The sequence below is a fragment of the Malus domestica genome, chromosome 13, assembly GCF_042453785.1.
Source record: "Malus domestica chromosome 13, GDT2T_hap1".
Taxonomy (NCBI): Eukaryota; Viridiplantae; Streptophyta; class Magnoliopsida; order Rosales; family Rosaceae; genus Malus; species Malus domestica.
This window is the reverse complement of record NC_091673.1, coordinates 7,234,333-7,252,701: the sequence shown is the minus strand read 5'-3', so window position 1 is coordinate 7,252,701 and position 18,369 is coordinate 7,234,333. Positions and strand designations below refer to the sequence as shown.

At 38.4% G+C, this 18,369-nt stretch overlaps 1 protein-coding gene across 1 annotated transcript; it reads right to left on the bottom strand.

Annotated features, from left to right (window-relative positions):
* Window positions 1-8,255: 8,255 nt before the first annotated feature.
* Window positions 8,256-11,085, bottom strand: LOC103452396 (vignain-like). Its single transcript, XM_008391886.4, has 4 exons — window positions 10,641-11,085; window positions 9,417-9,652; window positions 9,182-9,325; window positions 8,256-8,667 (listed from the first exon to the last, which is right to left on the bottom strand). Exons 1-4 carry the CDS (start codon window positions 11,083-11,085, stop codon window positions 8,410-8,412), a joined length of 1,083 nt encoding a protein of 360 aa, XP_008390108.2. The 3' UTR covers window positions 8,256-8,409.
* Between the last annotated feature and the right edge of the window lie 7,284 nt (window positions 11,086-18,369).

The window sequence follows — 18,369 nt, the reverse complement described above, 5'->3', positions numbered from 1 at the left end:
TGCTGCTGAATTTATAATCTTTCGTGCCGTAGCACGGAGTAATCAAAAGGGTTACTAGCATAAATCCCTTGAAGAACTAGTCTGTAAACTACTATAAAATTGAGATAAATCTCAAGAGGGTTGAATTGACTAATGATTCAATGAAAACAAATTAATACATCCACATGCCTTAAATAAAGATTACAACCGGCTTACAACTCAAATGACTTTTAGGATATGTCTTTTTGGTCCAGGACTATTTTTTTTTTTTTTGGAAATTCGGGCAAGGTTGCCCAAAATATGAACCACAACCAGCATTACAACACAAGGGCCCAAAATGTACAACACAGAGGCCCAAAAACAAAAAACACAAACAAACAACAGAAGCCCAACCAAAATGTGAGACGAAAGCAAAGAAACATAGAAACAACCGGAGCCGACGCGTTTTCCGCCATAGCCGTCGCGGCAACCACCAAAACCGTAGCCGTGCATGTCGATTCAGCCAAAGTCGCACCCCAAACAACACCGCGCCTCACCGAAATCAGCAACCAACGCCAAGCTTCACTCCAAGACCAGCTTCAGACACCAGAGAATCGACAGCCAAGGGAAAGAAGCTCATGGCAAACCATGAGCAACACTGCCAATAAGGGCAGACAACAAAGAGAAGGTGGGGGTGCAAGGAACACCCGACCCAGTGCAAGCACCAGATCAAAGCACACCAACTCAAAACATCGCAACAAAGTGCTACAAAGGGAGACTGAAGCTTGGAAGTTGGAGGAAGTCAGAGGAGAGACAACAAAGGGGAGAGAAGAAGGCAAATCAGCTAATAAACCCAGGGAACAAAACGGCGAAAGGAAGAGGAGAAAGAGAAGGAGAAAGAAACAAAAGAAAACCCACCGATCCCAGCCGTAGCTAGGACCGGCGGCGCCGGAATTGAACGCGATGGAGAAACACTCACACAGATCGGTGAGAATAACCCTCACACAGAGGGAAGGTCTCTCACGGAGAGAGAAAGGGAAAGTCTCCACATTCACATTTTAGAATTTTTCCAGGACTTCCAGGAAGTGAAATGACTAATTAAACATTAATCGAACGAAAATCGAAAGATTTGATTTTTATTACAAAACTTTAAACACAGTTTTGAAGGTTGACTGAAATTCATTATATAACACGACAAAGCTGTGAGTTTGAATTAGGGCTGGGCAAACGGGTCCTGGACTCGCGGGTCGGGGCGGGGCAAGGCGGGGCCATTTAATTAGTGGGGAGGGGCGAGGCGGGGCCATTTAATTAATGGGGTGGGGAGGGTACAAATTTAAGAGAAAACGGGCCCCAGGCCCGAACCGTTTCAACCATTCATTATAGGGAGCTTAAATCTCCACTGTTGATTTCTAACACATAGGACTTGAATTCCAGAAGAATCCTCCCGACTCTTCTCGTCTCGATCTCGAATTCCAGAATCCTGCCGACTCTCCTTGTCTTGAACTCGACCTTGATCTTGATTTCTTCGTTTCAGCAACCATTTCCTCTGCACAAGTACTACATGCCGCTGCAACAATCACCCATATTCTCCTTCCCCTCTCATCTGCAGCAATCACCATCACTGCTACAAACAAACCTAAACGCACTACTGCAAACTGCAGTGGAGGTGAGCGTGTAGAACTAGAACTACACGGAAGATGCAAGGGCTTTCGTCGCGTTGGCTGCAGTTGTTGATTTGAGGATGGACGCTTGCAAGATTTTCTCGCAGCGGCTAAGGAAAAAGCTTGGAGCCTTGGATGGGGTGATGTCGATGTGCCATCTTCCTGTCCTGATTCATCTCTGATTTGTCTCCGGTAGCGCCATCCCCCAGTTCACTGATTTGTCTCCGGCGGCGCCCTCTTCCTATTTTAATTAGATTTCGAACTCGAATCAGAACTCGATCGAGTGTAAATTCGACTGGGAATTTGGGTTCTGGGATACTGCAAATTAAAGGGAAAAAAAAAGTGTACCCGTAAGAACCAGCTCGTTTGATACGGGCCGGGTTAGGTCCGGTTCTCAGTTTTAAAATAGTAAAATCTGACTCGCTCCACCCCGTTGTATTTTCAAGTGGGTTCGGTCTAGTCCCTCTAATTTTAGGCCCGGCCCAACCCGTTCCCACCCTTAGTTTTAATCATGGCGTCATTCCCTTTTCGAAAACGTATTATGAGCCCAAGTCGTAACTCGGATGCTAAATCCGCAAACTGCCACTTGTATCATTGTCTTTCAATAGTTTATTTTTTCTTTGTTCCATTATGCTATTTGTTCTACATCAATTCAGATTTTTTATCATGGAAAATAATATGAACTGTAAAAATTGTAGCTAATTTTCACCCTTGAAATTAAAAAATGTATACCGCGAATTCAGGCATCCTCCAACCCTGGGCTAAATGCCAAATTACCCCATTTATTCCTCCCCAAACACCACCCAACCCAAGCTAAAACATTTGGCTAAAAGCCAAATGCTAAAATTGGGCCAAATACCCCCCCAAATCCCCCCCATCCCAAAACGCGTGGACTCGCCTGCATTTGGGCCACTCTCGGCCCGCCCACTCGCCGACGCGCCCCACACGGCCCGCATCAATTCAGCTCCTAACAGCGGAGGGCCCACTGTCAGGGCCCATGTTGGCCACTTCCCTGAGCCCAATGGCTCTTTTCCGCATCGAACGACCACCATTTAAGGACCGTTAGTTGTTCCAACGATCCAGACTCAAAATTTATTTTTTTTAAAATATGTTATTTTAAAATACATTGAATCCAATAGCTGAAATTGAATATAATCAAATCTAACGGTAAAAAAAAATTTCTAACAACCCAAATTTAAATGCAACGGCTAAAATAATTTAAAAAAAAAATTATTTAACTCAAAATTGATCAAAAAAACCCTATAAATACCTATATATTTGTTCAAACATCCATACAAAACTCAATTTTCTCCTACAATTCTTCCAATTTATCTTTCTACCATTTCTTTCCATTTCCAAATTGTTTAACATGGCAAGAGAGCATACTAGAGGTCATAATTGGACATGTGAGGAAGATGTTGCTTTATGCTTTGCATGAGTTTCTGTTAGCGAAGATGGTGCAGTTGGCACAAATCAAAATAAAAAGGTTTTGTGGGATAAAATCATTGCAAAGTTTCAAGAGAACTGCAACGGCGGCCGGAGGGACAGTGGTGGTGTTTACGATTGGTGGATGACTATCAACAAATCATGCACTTTATGGAAGGGAAGCTTGGAGAGAGCTGTGGTTGGCATGGCTAGTGGAAGTTTTTTTCTTAATATTTTATTTGTCATGTATATAATATTATTTTGCAACTAATTATTTTTATGTATTTTTTGCATAAGGTGACAAAGCAATGGAAATTTACAAGACAAGAGTAACACCAAAAATTCAAGTTTTTAAGTTGCAACATGCTTAGGAAGTCCTCAAGGATTGTCCGAGGTGGGAAACTGATGCGGACCAACAATGGAGAATATTATTTCAACGTGAAGCCGCACCGACAAATGCCGGAGATGAAGGTGTCAATGAAGATGTCGATGAAATGACCCCAACTCCTTCTTTTGCAAGGTCCCCGGGAAGAGATAAGCAAAAGGAAGCAAAGAGAAAAGGGAAGTCCCAAGATCCTTCGAGTGGACACATTGCTACCGGAATTGCAAAATTGAGTAAAACCCATAACGCTCGCCACGAAGAAGTGGCCCAAATGCATTTGCAAATGAAGGAAGAAGGGGATAGGGAGCAAGAGAGGTTAGAAATAAATTTGACGATGGATGACCTCAACAAATACACTCCATAGAGGAAGAAGTACTTACGTGGTAAACAAAGGGAAATTTTACAAAGGGATGCCAGAAGGAGTATATTTCAAGATGATAATTCATCTAAATGCTATATCCCAAGTCCACCATCACAAAATCAAGATGGTGAATATCATTATTAAGTTTATGTAGTTTAAGAATTTTCAATTGTATTAAGTTTATGAACTTTATTAATTGTCGTGTGTATTAATATTATTTCTATTAATCTAGATGTCTTCAATAATTATTGTACTTATTATTCCACATTTTGATGTAAAGTAGATTTAGTAATTTTTCAATATTTATCGAAATTTAAATATTTTTATATTAAAATATTCATAAAATTAATTTACGATAGTCTACATAATATTTTTTTTAAAGTTAATTTAAGAAAAAAATGAGCCTAAGTTCATTCTTTAATAATGCCGGGCTAAAATGATTAGAGCAGAAAAACTATTTTTAGACTAAAAGTTAAATTTTTCGGACTAAAAAATTTAATTTTTAGTTCAAGGGTTAAAGATGGTCTCAGATGGTTTAAACAACTCGCTAGCAATATTCTGCTTTGAATTTTGTACGTACTGCAATTGTTTGGTCAGCCGTACATTTTCCTATTAAACAAAAAAAAAATCGTTTAATCATTTTCTGTTTAATATTCATACAATTTAGCTGTACATTTACTTTGTAGCATGCACATATATATGGTAGTATGATAATAGGATTATGGGTCACTTGGTACTACGGTATAGTAATATTTCTCTTTATTTGTAAGTGAGAGATTTTAAGTTCGATTATCATCAAAGACGAATTCGAACCACATTATTGTTAGCTCATTGTGATGCTTAGCTCATTTCCCCATCCTTTAGTATAAATATTTTTTAAGGAAAGCTAAAGAAAAGAGTTTGAAAACTTTGAGTTTTAACAATAAGGACAAAATAAAGGGTAAAGTGAATAGTATTAGGATTGACTTTTTAGTGTAAAAATATGATTTTTCGTGAAAGTGAATAGTACCGTGAGTTTTTTGTTAAAGTTCCATAATTTTTTTGGTTCGGTGTTTATTCCATAAAAGGAGATTGAGAAGAAATGAATAGTATTTTCTATGGCATTGGTCTGTTTATGTGATGTACCCTATCTGCACTGCATGTTTCTGGGATATAAGTTAACGATGTAGTCAGATGATATTAATTTACGATCAAGTCTGTGACTGTCCGCCCAGAAGTATGCATGCCTGCCCGCAAGTCTCTGATTTCTTCAAATACTAGTACCACTGTTCAGGCAGCCTCTCAATGTAAGTCCTAGTAGCCGGTAGCACAACCCTAATGAAGTGTTTTGACAACAAAAAAAACACTAGTAAAGTGTGAGAACTTATTCCATAAATCAAAGATTCTAAACACAAATATATTGGCTGCGTTTCGTCGTGTCAATAATACATACTCTTCAACTTACACGTGATTATATGGACAATTCTTCTGCTAAAGTACTGAACAAAAAGCAAGTAACTTTTGCCAAACATATAGCTTGGAATAGTAAGCTGACTGCAGCTGCGTCCATGTTTTGCCATCGCCTGTAGAGGTTTGGCTCAGTAATCTGCGTACCTAGGGGGGAAGAGAGAGAGAGAGAGGGTTGCTCGTGAAGTTGGTGACAGGTAATTCGAATCCGAGGATAGAAAAGTTGGGTGATATGGCAATACATGTGGCTCTAAAGCCTTAAACCCTCAATGATCCCTACCAGTTAGGGTTGCAGAGTTATGGTGTAATCAAAAGAGCAGTCAAACTGTTTTTTATGATACATTTGAGCAAAATCAAGCTCTATAAAGTAGTCAATTGAGCAGGCAGAGTAAACAAACTTTCCCTACCCTCCAAAGTTGGCAACATTGCCTACAATAATGGAGTTTCGCGTATCTTTTTATCGTATGATATCTTTATGTGAAGGAGGATGACAAAATTAAAAGGTAAAAATTAAAAATTAATGTTATACATGAAAGAAAATAATAAAGTATAATTTTATCTACTTTGTTTGCCTAATGTAATAGAGAGTACAACTTTTTTTCACGAGAAAATTAAGTAGGCAATATGTCACATCTATTTATATAATATAATTTTATTCTATATTAAACAGTTTATGATTTAGTTGATTTTTTTATTTATAAAATCAATCTATAAAAAGAGAAGTTAAAAAATGAACGATTTTGAATTATACCATATTACAGAGTAAAAAAAATATGTAAAATCCGCATAAAAATTTTAGTAGCATCCCTCCCATCCATGTCCATTCGCTATAGGCGCACGGCGCAGCCACCGGATCAAGGTATTCAATATCGGTAATATCGGAAATATCGGTAGTCTGAAAACACGGAAATATCGATGAAAATATCGGGATAATATCGATATCGATAAAAATTACATGGAAACCACGGAAATTGTAAGAAAAACTTGGAAATTTTTATTGAAACTTTGCAGGATGTTTATTTAGTCAATTATCTATTAGTTTATCACAAAAAATTGGAAGGAAATGCATTGCATGATGGATTTAACATTATCAAGTTGATTATATAGCGAGCTGACAAATATTGTGAGTGTAGAAAATATGTAATAATTAATGAAAGAAGTTTAAACACACCAATTGTGGCTTATTGCGGCAAGTTTTTTAGATATGACCTCGCATCAAGTCGTCTTTTGTGTTAATTTGTAATCTTAACTGGTTTTGTTGTGTTGTATCAATTAGTTAAATTAAGCGGTACATCCAATTGGGGCTTATAAACATTTTAATTCTCCTTAAAAATCTAAGGGCATTTAATCAGGATTTTAAGTGATTCTTTAAAGTTTAAGGGGTATTCGATCATGATTTTTAAGAAATTCATACATTCCAAATGTATTCATTTAGAAATTGATTCGAAGATATTTTTAAAAAGTTGGGAAACTCGAAAAAATTAGAAATATTTCACATAATATTTTAAACATTCTCAAATCGCTCCCTGAAAATTTGAGGGAATTCACTTAAAATTTTACATAAAAGTTTTAAAAATTATTAAACTTCATCAAAATTCATAAATTTTTAAATCTATTATAATCCTTTAAAATCTGAATGGAGTAAAAAATTCAAATCTAAACCTAATATGAAACAATCACTAAATTACATAGAATTTCTAAACCAAATCTAACAAGGATCAATTACAATTCTAATACGATGTTGTAATTACTTGGAGTTTTTTGGGGCAATATAAGTAGATGATTTGGGGGCCTGAAACTTGCTTAAATCCCTAAATTACCAATTGAAACGAGAAAGAAGAGAAGACAGAGAGAACGAGTCAACGATCCCTCTTCCTCCTCATCGCCCTCCTCTCCCTCTTCGCAATCTCCGACCCTGCAAAACCCTCTTCGTTTCCTCCTACTCCTTCTCCCTCCGCCGCCTCCCCTCCTCCGGCTTTGTCACCATCGTCACCGAGATCAACCAGATCCTACTCGAGACCCCCTTTCTTTCTTCTTCTCTTTCTTTCCTTCTCTGCACACTCTCTTCTCTCTCGAAACCCTCTCATCACTCTCACTCTTTCTCCCGTGATTACCCTAGTACACGGCACCCACACCATCGTTCCGTAGACGGCATCACCATCAAAACCTCGTCTTTCTCTCTCTTCCTCTTGTCTCTGCAAGATCGACGAAACCCAGAAACCTCCGGCGAGTTTTCTTCATTTTCTCCAGTGAGGTAAGCTTGAGTGCGTGTTATGGAACGAGATCAGGTCGGGGGAAAGCTCACCCAACTCCGGCGAACCCGTGACTGTTGAGGAGCTTTCCGAACACCTTCGGCCATTTCACGACGAACCAAGTGTATAAACTTACTCCTCTCTCTTTCCTCTTCACGTTGGTAATTAGATCGGAGTCTAAGGTTTGCGTTTGTAATTGGCCGGAGCAGTAGAAGCTCCGGCGTTCTTCTCTGAGTAGCACAGTTCCAAAATATCGCGATATTTTGACTAGTTGGATACCTATTAAAATATCAGTACCGTGAAAAACCGATAATACCGGCGAAATATCGCCGATATTATTGGCATTTTGTTCCTTGCACCGGACCATCAGACATTTCTCCTCCACTACCCTGTTTCAGTGTCATGTCTTGTAGTTGTTGTGGCCATCTTGTTAATTGTCAGGCTGCTGCCACCCTTTATTTCGGATGAGGATCCTCTTTGTGTTCAGTTTTTGAATAAAAATATTTTTTATTTTTTATTACAATCAATGTTACTAATCTAAGGTAAACTAAAAAGAAAGCGGAGCTTATAAAAGCAGATGATTCAAGAGAAATATCAAAACTACAAGGGTAATCCACTACTTGCCTTAAAATTGAATTGACATAACCTTATATGATAACTGATTTCAACTCTTTATTTCATTTCATTTTTCAGCATCAACAAACATTTATTTTCATCTAAATAAAAGGTAAATACAGTACAACACAAACGCACACACTATAACATATCTTATAAGATTTTATACCTCTCTTTTTATTTTTTTTATTTTTTATTTTTTTTTATTTATGACAAAGCCTACTAAACTGGCAATGAAATTTAAAATTACCAATTAAACTATATATATTATATAGATATGCGTGTGTACGTATATATATACTGGCATCATCAAAATTCATCCTTGAATGAGCTTCTTCTGGTGTTGTTTGGTGATGATTTCATAGGGTAAGAGGGCTCCAAAGCAATTCCACACATCCCTCCTTCTTTATCAACTCCTCGTTGAATCCTCAAGTAACCTTTCTCTCCCCATTCAACTCCCCATGAATTCTTCACAATCCAGTACTTGGTTCCATCTTGAGTCTCTCCATATCCCACTACTGCCACTCCATGATTCAGTTCTGTTCCACAGTCTCCATTCATCACACCCTGCAAATTTAAAACATTAACGACTCATTTGACACTACATAAATACATGTTCGACGATGCTTTGTTACACTCCTACTTTGTCATTCTGCACTTATTCGAGGAGCATTGTACCAGAATGGGTAAAGTTGGAAACTAAAACATGTCCATGCTTTTGAAAAGAATTTATATGCTTCAGATATAATAGTTTAATTCCTGTGATTGACTTGTTAGGGAGAGATTATTGGGTACAATCGTATGTGTCATGTTATCTATTTGTCCAAAAAAGCAAAATGATGACTTCTCACATTGCATTCGGACTCCACATGTGCACACTTTGGTGGACTTCAATGATAAGGTCTCATTTTTATGTGTCTTCAGTAAATAAGTGACGTGACACGCACGACCGTATCTAATAATTTCTTTTTATTCAGATTGTTTACTGTACTAGATGCTATATATTACTAGGAGTGTGGATAGGAACTTATGAAATATCAACTTTATTGGTGCCTAGTTGGTTTATTAGAAGCTAGTTTACCTCCGCGTAGAATTGGAAGTCTTTACCACCAGCATCAAGTGCAACTGACACAGGTTGGTTTGCAACAGCTTTCATCAAGGCATTCTCATCGTTTTCAGGTACGTTTTCATAACCATCGATTTGCACCAGAGGAGAATTCATCATCTGCAAATTTAACACGAAGTTAAGTAAGAAGAGTATAGTGTAGTACTCATACGAATAACATAAATATTGAAATGGGTAATTAATTTTTCACCTTGGATGAGTCACAAGGATTATCACTGGCTCTGTAAGGGTAGTTTTGCTCCGTTGTTATTCCACAATTTTTCTTGATGAACTCAAATGCTTTTTCCATCAATCCACCTTCGCACCCTTCGTTTGGATCTCTGTTGCAATCAACCAGCTCTTGCTCAGACAGAGAAACTAGCTGCTTTGTTTTGATCTGATTGATGCCCTCCACTGCAACTACAGTTGAAAATGCCCAGCAGCTACCTATAACATCAAATTACCATGCGGTGAATTTTATTCAGCTCTTGATTTTAACCGCATAATATATTGATAATCATCCATGCTCAACTGCCAATTTCCCGCTGAAAGTTTGTAAATATGTGCGAGTAATGCTAAGAAGACTAGTCAAACTCGGATTTGAGAGGATTTTAAAAGACTTTAAAATCTTAGTGTAGTCAATTAAAAGATTTTAAAGGATTTTAGAATCCAATCAAATCTAGGTGTAGTCAATTAAAAGATTTTAAAGGATTTTAAAATCCATCCAAACCTAAGTGTGTTAAAAAAATTAAGATTTTGGAGGATTTCAATAAGTTGTGGATTTTGTGAGATTTGAGAGCAAAAAATATATATAACCAAGACTAAAAAAAATCAAACCTCACCCCCTAGGATTTCAAATCCTTCCACCACAATCCATCACAATCCATTCAAATTCTTTAAAATCCATATGAATTTTGTAGGAGTCTTTAATCCTCTTAAATCCTATCAAATCTATTACTTTTAAAATCATTTAAAATCCTTTAAAATCTTAGTTTGACTACACCCCCTAAATTTAGAGATTAAAATTGCAAACTAAATGATGTGTCACCAGTAGAAATATGCACGTTTATCAATTATTAAGTAATAAACCAATCATCAACTTACATATCTTTTAGTTTGCAAAATATAGTTTTCTTAACATTACTCATATGTGCACTTCAAAAACCTTTTTAGGGTCAATTTTAAATATAAAAGTAGAAGTACTATTTATTATTGGAATGCTGTTCAGATAACTAAAAGTGTTTCTAATAATGGTTGGTAGAAAATATTAAAAAGCGGCTATGTGTAACAAAAACACTTAGAAGTTACTTTCTAAGAACATGGATATTTATAAAAAACAATCGACTCACCTGTAAAAAAGCACTTATGAACAAAAGTATTCTAATTGAGGGATTTCCCAACGTCCCCTTATTTTGCTCAATTATAAGAGACTTACCACATTTGCCTTGGTCTTTAACTCCAGTGACAGCTCCACTCTTCCTCCAATCAACACTTGCCGGAAGATCGTCGGTCATCCCATGTGTGAAGCCAGTAGCCCTTCTGCTGCCATGCAGTGATCTATAGTGGCTAACCTTCGAGCCAGCATAGGAGCTCGCAAACTCATGGTTCGTCATGTCTGCAAACTTGTTCAGCTTGAGCTTGTAGGGTTTGCTCATCTGGTTCACCTTGTGCACATGCTTCACGTTCCCCTTGAAAACATTGAAGCGCTTTCGCTTCTCGCCAAGGTCGTGGGAGATTGTGTGGTGGCTCCTCCACCTCTCATACAAATCCCACATACTCTCTTCAGAAGCCAAGTCCTTCTCCTGAAATTCAAAGCTCTCAACCAGGACAAGGACCAGAGCTAGAGCTAGGGCAACCAAAATAAACTTCCCCAAGTTCATCACTCTATAATAATATTGTAATCAAGAAAATATGAAATTTAGGGTTTTGAGAATTATGGGAGACGGAGGTGTTTGATCTGCACTAGCAATGGCAGCATATCGATCTTATATACATTTTTCGAGTGGGATAAGCACTATGAGTACGTACCAACTTTATTAGCTGTAGAGAGAAAATATGGAGAAAAGGTGGTCGTCTTTTTCAGAAGTTCATCTAAATACTGTTACGTGATGCTATTATATTTTCTCACACTTTAATTAATGTGTTTTTTTTAATATATTTAAGAAGTGAGACATATCAATCATGTCGTCTACACATAATATATCGTGTAAAATGATACATCTTATAAAAAGCTTTTCTATTTTTGGAGGCGGAATATGTATTTTATTGGTTTAAATCTTGTGCCTACATGCCAAACACGCGACCTAGTTTAACTTGTTTGTAGATGGTGACAAATCGGTTATGCATTGTTGCTGAGCTTTAGGGCACGATTTCTTGCAAGCCTATCTACGGGTGCAGTACGGCGCTTAGGACTTGCCTGTCTTGGCATGAAACCGAAAACTTTTCCAAAAGGTTGATAATTTGAAGTGAAACTTGCGTGATTCTCTATCTTTGCATTTTGTCCATTGTTATCTTTTTCATGATCAGAAGATTACTTTTGGATACAACAAACATATGATAATGTTATCAGACTTGTAGAATACTTTTTTGCTAAACTGATATCATCATTCTATCAAAAGTGATCTAGTAGTTGGAGACGAAATTCAAATCCGTATTCTACACGGCTCATCATGATGGTGGCCTGGGGAGGCTAAAATGCCTTTGTGAGTCTTCATTCTCGGCCCCTAGAAGGATGGACTACGGTGGCGAAGTCACTAGTTGGTCTTTTTATTTTAAAAAAAAAAGTCATTCTATCAAAACATTAAATGGAGGAATGTAAAATGCACTACATGATCATTCCAAAAATTTAAATAAGAGATTTATGTATAAATTACTCACATCAAATAGGCATTCTTCAACCCCTTAGTTTGTTATATCTACTCTTCAAATCCCTCCACTTATCTTTTGTAGGACATTTCTGACTAATTTGGCCTAAATTCCTCGTCCAAACATAGTATTAGGTTTCTATTTGTAAACTTCAACCTCTCCATTATGATTGTAACTTTGTTCTTCCTACATTAAAAATTAATTTTTTGTACTAAATCTAAATGCAAGGGTGGATTGGATTGTGGATAATTTGACTAAGCACCTTTGATCATTGGATGAAATTTAATAGTAGCGTAACCTTTATACCTGTGAAGAATGAAGAATATCAAACTAAGGGTGTGGACTTGGCCTGCGCCTGTTCAATAACCATGTTAGTATGGTTGGTAAATATTTACCGTTTCCTTTATATTCTGTGAACAACAAAGTAAGAGACAGAAGAGAAAATGCAACTTGTTTGTGGCTACTGTTAAGTTTTTAACATGCAGCACTAGGCTACTCTACTCAATTACAGAACCATCACTGCATGTATAGAACTGACGAATGTGGTTTTGGCTCACCCGGTAAGGCCAGAAGAGATGATTTTCATGTAAATCCACTGTCATCGGATTAATTGAAAGACTTTGCGAACCAGTAAAGGGATCGGTGTACATAGATCAAAACAACATCAAGAACTACAACCTGAGGCAGCTGAGGTCACATATCGCGGTGGTGAGTAGTGACTTAGGAGCCAAGGCTTTTCCCAGGAACAATCCATGGCAACGTAGTTTACATTAGAGAGAATTATAGAGAATCTGAATTTATAAGGTACACATACATTATACATCTCTCTAGCTTCTCATTAAAACTGAGACACATAACATTTGTTACTTTCTGAGAAGGCACCTTTCTATGCAGTGCTACGAAAGATGGATATCAAACCTACTGTGGAGAAAGAGGAGTAAAGCTATCCGGGGGCCAAAAGCAGACGATAGTGCTTGCTCAAGCAATTCTGAAAAACCCAACAAGATGATGGTGTGTTGGAGAATAGTCCAACAAGTGCCCTCGACAGTGTGTCGGAGACTATTCCAACAAAGGCTCGACAAGATGATGGTCGGAAGAACATGTGTGGTGGCAAAGAGCCTGAAGGGATAAAAGAAGAGTTTCAAGGGTCACATAGAACTAAAATATGTTGTATTCGCTTACCCAGTGAGGGCGGACCAGATGAGCTCAAGGGGCTGAATCCGAAAATAGAAACTGGAAATATAATAGCACTAGTGGGAAAGAGTGGTTCCGGATAATCCACTGTCATTGGCTTGATCAAAAGAATTTATGACCCGCTAAATGGATCAATATCGATAGATGGATGCAACATCAAGCTCTATAATTTGAGGAAACTGAGGTCACAAATTGTTTTGGTAAGCCAGGAGCCTATTCTGTACGGAGGAACCATCCACGAAAACATTGTGTATAGTAAAGAAAATGCAACAGTAACTTAAGTAAGGAAGGCTGCAAAACTTGCCAATGCTCATGAATTTATAAGCTATGGCTACAATTTATTTACTCCATTTACAACACATACACTTTCATAAACAGTTGTTGACGTAGCAAGAAACAGGATAGATAGGATTGACAAAAGCCTAAATCTAAAAACATAAATTCTAATTCATCAGTATTCCGGAATCCATCAGGGAAAAAAAAAATAAAAAACCAGAGAGTTTAAATACTAAGTTTTACTAGTACAAAGATAAAGTGACAAATACAACTACATAAGTTGCCTTAAATAATAAACATCAGAGGGATACGAGACTTACTGTGGAGAAAAAGGAGTGCAGCTATCCAGAGGCGAGAAGCAGAGAATAGCACTTGCTCGAGCAATCCTAAAGAACCCAACAATTCATCTGTTGGATGAAGCAACCAGCGCTCTTGACAGCATGTCGGTAAACTTAGTCCAAGAAGCATGGGAGAAGATGATGGTCGGTAGAACATGAGTAGTTGTAGCTCACAGGCTGACCACAATTAAGAAAGCAGACTCCATCGCTGTGATAGTTAATGGGAAGGTTGCAGAAAAAGGATCACACTCTGAGCTGCTTGCCATTGGAGGTGCCAACCCTTCTCTGATAAAAACTACAAAGCAATCAGTCCCCACACAGACAAAACATATGGAAAAAAAAAAAAGACAAACAGATATTAATCTACATGAACTACTGGAACATGCAGACAATGTTCAAGTTCAATGTATTGATGAAACAAATTAAGGTTAATTATGTCAATAATCAAAGATTGTACCAACTTGCTCTTAGAACAACTGAGACCATCTCTGCGTGGTCATTAAATCTATTCATTTCAACAGATAACAACGTAAGAGTAGTTCAAGCTTCTCAATATATCCGAATTCGACATTTTAAGATGCATTCCAATTCTTCTCAAAATTTATTCAGGATTTCGAATGTCGAGTTTGATCTTGATGTATCATAGTCAGAACGTCTTGCAAAAACTTCTTTTGGAAACAAGTGATGTTCTACACTAATTTATACTATAAGGGAAGGATAATTTGATTCTGGAACACAGAGTATTGAAGAGAAAGATCCTAACTATTAGAGAAATTGCATCAATTTTTTTATAGTTAAAAAGGAGGAGATAAGTTTATCTGAACTCGATTTCTGTGTTGATAGTTACCAGTTGACATCTGATTTCTTGGTAATGCTGGTCACATCATAAGCTGCAATGCCACCTTTTAACCCCATACGGTAAGCTTACACTCCATGAGTTGTCATAGGCTAAAAGCCAGATAATTTTCTTAATTAAGTTGTAAAAAATTATATTAACTAGATTGATTAATTAAGCTTTAATTCTGCAACAAAAACTACCACTTGAGGGTGACAATTCAAGTTTGATTCCAAATCCTTTATTTAAAGTTATCGCTCTACATATGTGTATCTAAAAATGAACTAAACGTCATGTTAGTAGACATTAAGGTTTGTAATCTTGCGGATTATATTATTAGTGTTTAAGACAATAAAGGGATTCCACTTTGCTAGAACAGATATCAGTTCACAGCTTTACAGTCTTCCATGGCCAAATCACTAGATAAAAATATATGTTACCAATTATACCAACTACCATAATTTTGTGTGTTGATGCACAAAACCGGAGGTCTTGGAATAACGTAAATCCGACCGTGAATCTGCATGAAATGTAAATAACACAAGATGTATCGTGGTTCACCCCAAGGTTTGGGCTACGTCCACACTGATTATGTATTTATCTGAGAGGTGAGGGAGAGAACCTCTGAATATGAGAGGGGTGAGAAGGCTCCAGAAAATGGCCTCCCATGGTGAGAATGAGCCTCCCCCAATTGTGAGGGTGATGGGTCCTTTTATAGAATAAGGACTCCTCACTTATTACATATTTGCCCCTTCCTTTATTACATAATTACATTTAAGTCCCCCGAGTATTTATACAAGGTCTAAATACGAGCCCTAAATATGGTATAAACAGTAGTCCCCCAAGTCTTCAGTCAAGAGAGTCTTTTGGCTAGAGACTTGAAATTCAGTCCATGTGTGGGCCGAAGTAACTAGATATTGTCTTGAATTGATGCTCGGTATGAGGCGGTGCTCAATCTGAAATGATGCTCAACTAGAAGTAGCACATGCTGCGAGGTCGCTCGGCTCGTGGCTAATGTTGCCTTGGTGGCTCGACTTGTGGCGCTTGAAGGTGAAGGGGTCCCTTTTATAGAATAAAGGCTCACTCCTCAATACATAAATTATGGGCTAGAGTTGATGCTCGCGGCGAGGCGGTTGCTTAGTAAGCGGCGATGCTCTCTAATGGTGGTGAGGGAGTCCCTTTTATAGAATAAGGGCTCGCTCCTCAATACATAAGTGATGGGTTATGAGTGATGCTCACGGCGAGGCGGTTGCTCAGCTGGCGGCGTTGCGCTCTAATGAAGATGAGAGAGTCCCTTTTATAGAATAAGGGCTTATTCTTCAATACATAAATGATGCTCGCGACGAGGTGGTTGCTCAGCTGGCGACGTTGCTCTCTAATGAAGGTGAGGGAGTCCATTTTATAAAATAAGGGCTCACTCCTTAGTACATGAATAATAGGCTAGAGTTGATGCTGCTCTAATGATGGTGAATGAGTCCCTTTTATAAAATAAGGGCTCGCTTCTCAATACATAAATGATGGGCTAGAGTCCCCCAAGTATTTTTCATGAGGCCCAGTTGAGGCCTAATATATGGTGTATAGTGTAGTCCCCTAAGTCTTCGGTCAATAGAGTCTGTTGGCTGGAGACTTCAAATTGAATCCATGTATGGGCCGAAGTGGCGGTTGTTCGGATGCGGTATTTGTATATCTTGCACTGAAGCTTTGTAGGTGAAGCTTTGCAAGTGAAGCTTTGAAGCTAAAGCTCTGTAAATGAAGCTTTCGAAGCTGGAACTTTTGTAAATGAAGCTTTTGAAGCTGATTGATATGAGTGATGCTCATGAATGTTAACATGAGTGGTGCTTATGAATGTTGACATGAATGATGGTCATGAATGTTTATGTATGATTGTCATGAGTGATGTTCATGAATGTTTATGTATGAATGACATGAGTAATGCTCATGTATAATTTGGAGTACTAGGCGTACTTTTGATCACCTAGTTGGTGGCATGAAGGGGAGTACAGGTTGTACATTTCATCACCTAGTTGGTGGCATGAATTGCTAGTTGCCAAATTAGAGTACGGGTTGTACATCTCATCACCTAGTTGGTGGCATGAATGCTTAGTTGCCAAATGATATTAGAGTACGGGTTGTACATTTCATCACCTGGTTGGTGGTAATAGCGGCGGGTTGCCGAATAATTTTGGAGTACTGGGCGTACTTTTGGTCACCTGGTTGGTGGTAATAGAGGCGGGTTGCCGAATAATTGTGGAGTACTGGGCGTACTTTTGGTCACCTGGTTGGTGGTAATAGAGGCGGGTTGCCGAATAATTGTGGAGTACTGGGCGTACTTTTGGTCACCTAGTTGGTGGTAATACCGACGGGTTACCGAATAATTGTGGAGTACTGGGCGTACTTTTGATGACCTGGTTGGTGCTATTTTGGGCTTATGGGCCTTCGCTCTCCACAACATGCCAGCCCATTTATTTTGGGCTTTGCCCTTTTTTATTTTATTATTACCCTCTGATGAGGTTTATACAGATGTCTCTGAAAGATAATAAATTACATCATTCAGAAATAAATCCGACCATCTGCTCAACGGGTCATGCCCATAATTCTCTTTTCCGTATGCCATCACCACCGTAATTATGCCTGCTTCTTTTTATCTTCTTTTGCTTTCTGCTTTGCTTTTGCTTTTGTGGGAGTGGTTGAGCTGTCTAAGGGATAAATGCATGCTTTTTCTTTTCACTGCAGACATACTCACATGCATCATTTTTTTTTTCTTTTCACTTTCTGCTTTGCTTTTGCTTTTGTGGGAGTGGTTGAGCTGTCTGAGGGATAAATGCATGCTTTTTCTTTTCACCTGCAGACATACTCACATGTATCCTTTTTTTTTTCTTTTCACTTTCCGCTTTGCTTTCGCTTTCTTTTAGAAAATGGTAGGCAATAATAACATAGTTAATAATAGAAAATCCTTGCTGATCTTCCCAAGAGCAAAAGCAGAGTCTTCTCGGCAAAGACAATAATGAAAGTGGCAACGAATTCAGCTAAAGCATGTGGAGTACTGATTGATCCACTACTCATCCACTGAGTTGCTTACGCGTCATGTGGGAAAATTAGGAGCCATTGATATCTCGACTTGCAGCCTCTGAGATGCTGTGTAATGAGGGTTGCCACGTATTGAATAACCTCAACTTGCTTCCTCTCGGGCATGACCCAACCCTTCACGCCCTCCCACGTCTCCAGCACATTCATGCAATCTTCCTTCACCATAAAACCTATATGCAAAACGGTGCTGTTTACCCGGCGCTTCAGATCTACCGACTGCTGGATAACGTCATCGTAGGTCTCGGAAAGGTGGAGGCATAGTGGACTGGCGCACATGCCGTGATAACCCTTTCATGATGTGGGTTCTCTGCCCAACAGGTCCCACAACACTTTACCTTCCACCTAGAGCTTCCCAGCTCCAAGTTCAACTCTCATGCATACGGTGCCGTGGTCCAGCACTATTTGAGTTCTATACTGTCTGTGAAGGAAACTGAGAGAGAGAGAGAGAGATGAGCCGATGAGGTTTGTTGTTTTTTTTGACACAGACCTTGACCTTGTCAGGTGGTTGGACGATGACACCTTCCGAGAGGTCCGCTTTCTTGCTGACAAAATACACACTGCTGTAGTAA

What these genes read in the sequence shown, in the direction of transcription:
- LOC103452396 (XM_008391886.4), bottom strand. Translation starts at nt 11,085, where the DNA reads ATGAACTTGGGGAAGTTTATTTTGGTTGCCCTAGCTCTAGCTCTGGTC. An exon ending in ATCCTTGTGACTCATCCAAG is followed by an intron (nt 9,326 to 9,416) that starts GTGAAAAATTAA and finishes TTAAATTTGCAG; the next exon opens with ATGATGAATTCTCCTCTGGT. An exon ending in ACTTCCAATTCTACGCGGAG is followed by an intron (nt 8,668 to 9,181) that starts GTAAACTAGCTT and finishes TTAAATTTGCAG; the next exon opens with GGTGTGATGAATGGAGACTG.